Here is a 9,661-nt window from a genome sequence, read left to right as displayed (position 1 = left end):
AAAGTAAAGTAAACAAAGTCAGCAAGGATGGGAACTGGATGAACCAGCTAGATCGCTAGGCTACAACCTTACTGTTTCAAAAGAGGGATGCACACGAGAACTTTACTACTCTCGCCCAAGCACGTTTAACTTCGGAATTCTGATGGGATCCGGTGCGTTAGTGCTAGTATGATCGCATCCCAGTACAAATTGAGACAAAGAAAGTAGTATTTAATCAAACATTTTATTTTCAACCTTATTGCAAGTCGATAAGTCCAACAACAAGACCAGTGAATTCCCACAAGTGGCGCTTCAGCCCAACAAATAGCGTAAAAAGAAAGGTACATGACGAGGGATGCATCAAACTAAGATAAAAATCCCAGCAAGGTACAAAAATAGCTAAAGAATATACAACCCTGCTGTGAAGAAACAATAGTAAGATCCCCAGACAATTAAATAATGAAATATGAACAATGTAATATTGTTGTATTCTACCACTTAGTAGCATGTACAAATCTTGCGATTTGAAAACATTCATTAGTATGCTGGTGAAAAGCAGATATGGTTAACTCTATATAATATAACCCAAAAGCAATCCAGGTGAACACCATTCAGCACCTGATAGAGGCCGTCCTGTTAAATCCATGAACGAAAAGATGAAAAAATGAAGGTTATTGCGTGGTAGAGGATATATAAGCATCTTCACCTATATAGGTAACTCCCCACCCACCCCTCCAAAAGAATAAGAAATAGAGAGTGAATGCTCCCATATCCAGGGCAGATTTTGTGAACAGCAAAAGGGAAGTGCTAAAAAGGGATTTAAAATTGCGGCTACACCATCAACTCAAGGACAAGAGAGAATGGTAGGGATGGGGCGTTAAATTTAGGAAGAAAGAGTTCTGAAACTATACCTCAACAGGGGCCTAGGTGGCTCTAACAACTTATCAGTACCATCTTGAGCAATTTCTGTAATAAATATGCTGTTCATTGCTTGCGGTGAGGAGTCAGCAAGTTCTTTAAGGCCCTGTAACAAGATTGTGTGAAGTCAAATGCAAGTGACATTATAAAGGTTACTGATTTTCACCGAAACCATATGAAGTGAGAAGAAATATAAACCATAGAATGCTAATAGGTGATGGACAATGGGCAGTAACACAACATATAAACCATGCACGTGGCAATCAATCCTTTTCGATCTGAAATCATAAGAGGTTCAACCGTATCCACACTGCTTCAAATTTGCAAAACTTGTTATTTCTACTCGCAAAAATGATGAAAGGCACATATAATGCAACTGTAACAAAAAGAATCTATGTTTGTGGAGAGAATGTAATAGCCTTGTGCTGAAGAGTCTATTCCAATTAAAGGAATGTTTATTGGTTTCATACATATCCAAGAAATCAACATGTGTACCAGCATGCAGGAGTAGTCCATGCAGTTGATGGAATAGGCAATGAATATATTTCATAACATGTTAAGAAAGTTTCGAATTTATTTTTAAAAAAAACTTTCCATTCCATTTTCCACTTGCAAGGTAGTTCCTTGATGGATTCCTTCCTCCGAATAAGAGACGAATACCATTTAACATTCATGAAAATTGAAATATAAACACAAAATCACAGCAACTACATGAGTACCAAGAAAAAAATACTTGGAAAAATAAATCTAGCAAATTCAAGTTAGAGAAAGTACCATTAGACTAGGAATAGAGTTGCCCACTGTTTTAAGTTGTTCCTGCAGCAGGAAGTTAAGATTAGAAAAGTTACTGATAACCAACATCTATTAATGCTAAACAATCAAAGTGTCATAACACTTAAAAAAGGACAAGGAAGGCACGCTCCTAGGAATTGAAATACCAAGAAAACTTTTACAATTCCGAACTCTCAGGGGTAATGACGACCCCACCCCACCCCCACCCCCCACCCCCCCGAAATCCCCGTCTAGGGAATAACACTTTCGTCATTTAATTGTAGAGTTAATAAAAATATAACAGTTAATATAAAATGATGAATGAAAGGGGTCTCTACACATAAGCACTGGTTAAATAATAAACAAAAAAAGTCGAAGTATCAGCCACTAAACCGGAAAGGACGTTCATTACACAGGATGTTCACAATTGGGTTATGGAGTTGCATTATCTCGTTCACTGCACCGCAGCAAAAAGAAATAATTGCTGAATCTTCAACTAGAGATCCTACTTCCAATAATTACTTGTAATTTCCATTTTAAAAGAAGCTTCCAGATCAACCAAATATATTTCCTTTTTTAAATGTCTATACATAAAAAACAGTACCCCTTTCATATTATCTGTTGCTATCTCCGATTTAGTTTTCTAATTATTGTTTTGCTATTACTTGCTACCAGGGCTTCTCTCACCTTCTTTAGCCGAGGGTCTATCGGAAACAGTCTCTCTGCCCTTCCAGGGTAGGGGTAAGGCTGCGTACATCCTACCCTCCCCAGACCCCACTTGTGGGACCACACCGGGTGGTTGTTGTTGTTGTTATACATAAAAAACAGTACTATGTCCACTATCTCTTGTTCTATGCTCTCCCAATGACTTCCCATAAAACATCTCATATATAATCTCAATGCTGATTCAACTTTCGCGAAGCGATAAATAGTTCTTGGTCTATATAACGCAAAAATTTCCATCTATCCCACCTTCACTCCAGGACCAGAATCAGAATTATGACGACAAACATCCAATTCTGCGGTACTTTAGATCACAGTATAAATTTCCTGAGAGCATTTCTCTGCACTTCTAATACAAAAAACTTCAAGCAAATCCTATCATTTTCGGAGAATAAGTTTCCAGTCAACAACCAGCTTTGTCTAAATCTGCTTTGCTTTAAGAATAAGGATCCTTAATCCTATTCTGCTTCACTAGACATACCCACACTCCCCCATTCTATCCAATGGAGGGAGTGAAATAGAAGCATAATAAGTCAATCTGTTAAAGCATAAAGCTGAGGAAGCATCATTTTAGTGGAAAAAGTTATTCTCGTCAAGAATTCTACGAACCTGCAGTGTTTCAGGCATCTTCACCCTTTTCCCGCTGATAAAATCGCACAGGTACATGACACCGGCATTTGTAAGGTCCTGTTATCAACAGTAAGTGCAGTTCTTAGTACTAAATATCTATTATGACACCTTGGAGGCATTCATTACAAGCTCCAGAAACCATACTTCAAACCTTGTTTCTTTTCCATTTTCTGGGCTAATTATAATAAAACAAGGTTAGTAGCCTAAAAGCTGAAATGGAGACTTTTTTTCTTACCTGCTTGCCTTCCAAGGATAGTAGTTTGCCATCCTACAATTCCAGAAAGATTTGAGACAAAAGGTTCAGTGGACATAACTTAGGTGACAGATATTATTTATGTAATACACACGTAAAAATATGTTAATATAGACATGCAGAATGACCAAGTGGCCGGAACAGACAGTTACTTTTCCACCGTCTCTCCTCCCATGTGAAAGGCTTGTACTCCGCATAAATTTCAAAATAAAACAAAAAAAAATCCTTGCAATCACACTATGCCAGAAAGCAGAACTCACCAGACCATAAACCAGCCCTTTTAATTCATCCAAATCACAATCAATCTTGGATAGATCACCACGCACACCATTAACCTGTTCCAGAACAAGGAAAACCCAATTATACCAACACTCCAAACTTTTCATTATAGCAGCAGATTTGTGATTTTAACTTCGAAAAAGGCAAACTAGCAATATGATTCTCTTATGCAAGAACTTGACATTTCCACTATAGGAGAAACATATAAATAAAATAACGGAGTGCGGGCCATGAAAACAGTTGACAAGTCTCATAAACAACTAAAGACAACAATTGAGGTGGAGTAGATTTGCACCTCATTCCTTAACAGTTTTGACATCTCCATTTGCTCATCCAATTTCCCATCCACGTTCTCAATTCGCTGTGTCAAATGCTTCTTTGTGGCCTGATCAAAGGACAAAACAGAACAATATGAAAAGATTGAATTATCAATACACTATACATAAGTACAAACACACATCTATAACATTTAGAAACAACTCCGAATGCCTATACAATTTATGCATTTGAAATATCAAATATGTCAAAGTTGTAGCATGGAAGAAGCTATGTAATTTCTGACATACATTTATCAAAAGTAAATCTCTATATGTTTCACAAGATGCAGAAAAGTAGCAGGATCCTTAATAACCAACTGATACTAGCATGAATGTGAGGCTTCCCTCAATTTTAGCCCCCTCTTTCTTGTAAATAAAATCGTCGCCTGGCTCTTAGAAACAAGTCAAGAATAAAAGAGATACATCATCTGTACATTCGAATGCACATCACCCTTGAAGAGGACCATAGACTTGATGACCCAAGTCAGCTTAAGAAACTTACAACTGTGTATAGATTAGTTGGAATAATCTTCACACTGACCGTATTAATATTTCAGTCCCCACTGCGTAGCCTTGAACTTACTGTTTCCTGCAGACAGCTGCTACATATTCTCTCTCTCTCAACAAAATCCAACTAATCAGAATAAGCTACAATGACAGCATCTGTAAGCAAGAACTTCGTACTGCAAGTGTGTCCACACTAAGCTACACTAACAATAACAATAACCAACCCAGTGTATTCCCACAGTGTGAAACTAAGCCAACTTGTCCATAATTTATATTATCAATTGAAGCTCAACCATGGCAGCTGAAATTAATCACTCCCTGGAGATTCAAAAATCTTGCAGAAAAGGGTGTTCCTCGAAGCAGGGACAAGTGGCACATATTGCCATGATGTACAGGAAGCAGCAACTAACAAACAATGCATGTGCAAGCCCGGATAGGCCAGTCCAATAATCTCCAATATAACTTTGTGTACTCTACCTACAGTCTGATTTAAGTGCCAAAGAATTGACAGGGTAAATTTCAGTAATTAGAAGGTCAAACATTTATGCAGAGATATAGGACACATCAATCCAGGTAGGTTCCAAGTTCTAGGTCGCGTTTAAGCCCTGAAGCGACGGGCAAAACATGTTGAGTGCTTCGCCTCGCTTAGCGGCCGCTTCAACATCGTTCAATGCTCTAAGACATACTTTTCCTTGCTAAAGAGCGTATCCTAAAGCGGCGACACTAAACAATTGATATATCACTTTATCATAAAAAAATTCCAATTTCTTTGTATATATTTCTTATTCATGCTTATAATTATAAATCTTAGACTACACATCCATATTTGTATTTTTTTCTTCATATGTGCCTTTACTCATTAAAGCCCACTCTTTATTTGCACTTAGAACCCCAGTTGACCTTAGAGCTTTTTTGCGCTTTGCGCCTTTGATAACACTGGGGCTTGCTCCCCCTTCCTCTCCCTCCTCTCCACCTCCTCCGCCTGAAGTCATTTAACATCATAAAGTAAATTCAGAAAAACACAAACACACCAATTGAATTTGGGAAAGAGGTTTCTGGCCAACATCAAGAGTCCTGGGGAAGTAAGGGTTTAGGTAAAGTAACAGTATGCTATTCCGACATAAATAGCATCTATCAAGCTCACGTTATAACTTGAATACATGGAAAGGCTTGTATCTGCCAAGATTGCAGAGAAAGAACTCATGAATAAACCATAGGCATATAAGACAGATACTCACAGCAAGAGCATCAGAGACATGCTCCAGATGTTTTGTCAGATTTGAAACAGCAGTTGCCATATTCTTTTTCGTTACATACATAAGGTCCGAGAATGACAGACCCTGCAAGTATTACAAAGCGAAAGAGGTGAAGAAAATGGAATAAAATTAGAGACGGTGAGAGAAGGCAAGCATTTCATGAAATATTAAAAATTAGGCAGAAATTTGGTGTCTCCCGCTTACGTCTCTTATCTTTTTTCACCTACTTCTTTGTAGAAGGTTTGTTATCTAAGATAAACCTAACTCCAGCTAACTGAATACATACAAAAACATGCATATTACTCCCTATGCCCCAACTTACTTCAAGCATATTTATAACATAATCCAATTTTCTTGAACCCTTCATGCTTTTGAGAAAAAGAAACTTGAACCCTAGACTTAATGAACTCATACCAAAAAGAATCAAAAGAAATACCCGGATATTGATGGTTTACATTCTTGTTGAATCTTTCACTTTTTTATCAAGTAAAGAACACTGAATCTTTCATTAATTAAGTCTAAAGTATCTTGTATTTCAATGTGATATTATTTAAACCTCCATGTAGTAATCATCACGTTAGTGACAATCTCCTTTGAGATGGAAAATTAACAAATAAACAATCTAAGGTTTATTTCACCTTCCACCACATGTATCCATAACCTAAGGCACCCACTGCAGCAGCTGGCACTATCAGAGATGTCCAGTCACCTGCCAGGGTAAATGAGAATTAGGGAACATCATCTAATATAAAGCAACTTCTTCCATGTCAAAAGCAAGATAGACAAAATCTAGCATGAGAAGGCATCAGTTAAAGGATAGTAGAGATACCACTAGAACTGCCATTTAGAACAGTAATTGGTCGTGCCGAAGCCAACTGTCGAACCTCCATTGCCAACCTACGAACCTGCCAAAGCAACGAAAAAATCAATTAGATTCCAGTTGTACCATGTAATAAATCACAAGCCCATATATAGTTGGTCTATACACAATAATAGGACTACAGGTGATAACATTTTTCTTTTGACAAGTGGGCTAGGGAAACAACTTCGTAAGCTATTTTTGGTAAAGAAGATTCGCTGTGGATTTCAAATCTTGCTATACATCGACCGAAAAGATCCCATAGCAGAGGTAGCTGGGACAATGACATGCAGACAATCATCATCCTGCCCCTCACCACTAGCTTATCGTTTCTCGACCCATGAACAAGGGATCTTAAACACTGGTATTTCGTTTCAGCAGATTTTACATAAATTTATGGTAAATTTATCTGTACATTCATCCTTAACACCATAACAAATTACAAAACCACATCTCATGCCTAAGCAACAATGTCTGGATACTGTGGGCACCATCCACCTCCCAGAGGGAGAGGCAACGACCCAAATTAGACAGAAAATGTTGTCGACCCCTCTCCAAAGATGATAAGCAAAGGCAACTCCAAAATCAATTCAGATATCACTTGTAAAACTACACTTAAACAAGATGCGAGGCAAAAGTGCAGAATATAACCAAATTATTGCCAATTACGGAAGTTCTCATAGAAACTACATTGCAAAGTGATCTTGTCATTCAACTAAAAGAAAATTGAAATATAGAAATGAGAATGTATTCTCTGATGGTTGATTCTCCATTGATAAAACAGATCACAGCATGATTGATCATCTAAAAAGTAACTTACTTAGGAGTAGTACATTAACAATCTTGAGAAGACCAAGCCTTTATAATTTAAGCTAATATTATCTGTGTACCTGTGCAGCAATGACATCCGATTCTCCACCATCTGATTCCCCTGATTTTTCATAACTTTTGACCAAATTCTGCCAGAAACATTGACATGAAACACTTAAGCTCAACGCACACGGAAACAAACTAAGAAAGAGTTTTTAAATTGACAAATAGATCCAGCCTTGTTACAATTTGTCACAGGACTCCTCAGACATTTATTCAAATAACACCATAATATACAAACTAACCTTCAAAAACTATTCCACCATTGCAGTTTTAGTTAATAAAGTAGCTCATAATCAGTAGTTGACTGTGGCACTGCTAACTTTCAAAGGCATATTATAGCTTCATCTAGTTTTGTTTTCACTCTCATTGAAATCATCTACTTCGAGATGGGAATTAATGGAACATAAATTAAACCACTATGTAGCTGAAGTATTTTACCAATCAGCATTAGTGATCCCAATAAGAAACCTAGTCAATCGTTGCATTATCGTTCACAAAAAACATACTAAATAACTTGCCTTGGTTTTCAGATTTTCACTCTTATTCAGCTATCTATTTAGAAATTGGTATTACTAGAATATAAATTGAGCCATTACGCGATTAAAGCACTATACCCCATGCAAATAGTTGATTTCGATTTAAATTACCCAGTCCAAGCTCACTGAACACACAACACACACATAGACGGAGCTAGGATTTCAAACTTACGGATTCGGAATTCTAGTACTTCTATATTACTGGGTTTTAAATTAATAATTTATACATACAGCAACAACAAACCAAGTGAAATCCCACAAGTGGGGTCTAGGGAGGCTAGTGTGTACGTAGACCGATCCTCGGCTCAGTAAAAGCAAAGTCACAGCATTGTTGAAAAGAAATAAAATGATGGATACAATTTCAATGAATTTATACATAATTCAATGAATTTCTTAAGACAAGGTTTGGACCAAAGCTATTGGGATCGGCCAAACCCTTAGCCGAAGGGCTAGCTCTGCCCCTTCACACACACATTCAAGCACGCGTTTGCACAAACAACAATATATAAATGTACAATCTGTATAACAGAATTTAAATAACACAAAGCAAATCGGAACTAACCTGAAGCTCGCCTATCACATCAGATAATTTACCGTTTTTGAAAAGCAAAGTACCTGTATACCCTAATATGCACACAACAGACATATATTATCAGATCAAATTACTAAAATCAATCACAAACAAAATTAGCAACAATCTCAACCAAAAAAAAAAAACATAATAGTCGAAGAACAAGTGTGTGTGTGTGTGTGCGCGTGTGTGTGTGAGTGTATATATATACCTGCTCCGACAATAAATACGATCTTAGTTAAGCCTACTCCAGCTTGCATAGCCATGGCCGGCGTTAGTCCGGTGATCAACAAATCCTAGGTCTTTTTATGACTCTCCGGCGAGGGATTTCGGAGTTCAATGTAAAAAAGGTGAGAAAGGAGCTATATCTGGTATTTATATGCCTATATTACCCTCTCGCGACTTGTGTTAATTCGGCCACGTCAACCGTGTGGCACGTTAATGTATATTTATTTATTTATTTGTAATAATTGCACGTTAATGTTTTACTTCTTCCCTTTTTCGTCTCGTTCTATTTTTGGAGTTTTTAGTTTTCTAATGATTTAATTTTTGAGTTGTAATTTTATTTAAAAGATTTAAGTTTTCTTATAAAATAATTTAAACAAATACTTTCTGAAACAAACTGTAGGCATATAAAATTTATTAAAATTAAATCCATAAAATAATTTGGATTATATTTTAAAATTTAAGACATACTAGTCCAAATAAATACTACGGGCTAATATAATTGAATTAATTATATAAGTCCAAATATATATATATATATATATGGATTAAATAAATAAGTCTTAATCCATTGGGCTAGCCCATTTTATTGGGCTAAAGTTATGAGCCCACTCCATTAAGCCCAAGATGACATCTTCCTAAAGGCCCAGTTTGGTGCCACATGTCAAATGACATGGCACGCCAAGTCAAACAGAAGAGCCAATAGGATCATGCCACGTGTCAAAATGACAAGGCATGCCAAGTCACACTAAAAGGCCAATGAAATTGCGCCACGTGTGCAAGTGACATGTTCTGGCCAATCAAATGCGGCCATGTCACACTTCAATATGATTGGTCGGAAAGAGTTTGTTCTTATCACAACTCTTCCTTTCCACAACTATAAATAGGGGTCTTCATAACTCAGAAAAGACACCAGAAGTTATAACAAGAAGCAAGAGAGAGCTCGTGGATCAAACACCGCAAA

At 37.0% G+C, this 9,661-nt stretch overlaps 1 protein-coding gene across 1 annotated transcript; it reads right to left on the bottom strand.

Moving 5' to 3' along the window:
- Positions 1-278: 278 nt before the first annotated feature.
- LOC109214690 lies at positions 279-8,825 on the bottom strand. Its single transcript, XM_019378636.1, has 13 exons — positions 8,684-8,825; positions 8,464-8,525; positions 7,383-7,451; positions 6,463-6,538; positions 6,272-6,342; positions 5,616-5,717; positions 3,849-3,938; positions 3,535-3,609; positions 3,257-3,289; positions 3,001-3,078; positions 1,672-1,713; positions 891-1,003; positions 279-612 (listed from the first exon to the last, which is right to left on the bottom strand). Exons 1-13 carry the CDS (start codon positions 8,736-8,738, stop codon positions 591-593), a joined length of 888 nt encoding a protein of 295 aa, XP_019234181.1. The 5' UTR covers positions 8,739-8,825; the 3' UTR covers positions 279-590.
- Positions 8,826-9,661: the final 836 nt, after the last annotated feature.

This window comes from Nicotiana attenuata, unplaced genomic scaffold (assembly GCF_001879085.1).
Source record: "Nicotiana attenuata strain UT unplaced genomic scaffold, NIATTr2, whole genome shotgun sequence".
NCBI classification, from domain to species: Eukaryota; Viridiplantae; Streptophyta; class Magnoliopsida; order Solanales; family Solanaceae; genus Nicotiana; species Nicotiana attenuata.
Note: the sequence above shows the minus strand (reverse complement) of the source record. Positions and strands in the feature narration are given on the sequence as shown.

Excerpts from the sequence above, each read along its gene's own strand:
- LOC109214690 (XM_019378636.1), bottom strand. The coding sequence starts at position 8,738 with ATGGCTATGCAAGCTGGAGTAGGCTTAACTAAGATCGTATTTATTGTC. Across the intron at positions 7,452-8,463 it reads ATGTGATAGGCGAGCTTCAG|AATTTGGTCAAAAGTTATGA; the intron begins GTTAGTTCCGAT and ends TGTTTCTGGCAG. Across the intron at positions 6,343-6,462 it reads TCTAAATGGCAGTTCTAGTG|GTGACTGGACATCTCTGATA; the intron begins GTATCTCTACTA and ends TTACCCTGGCAG.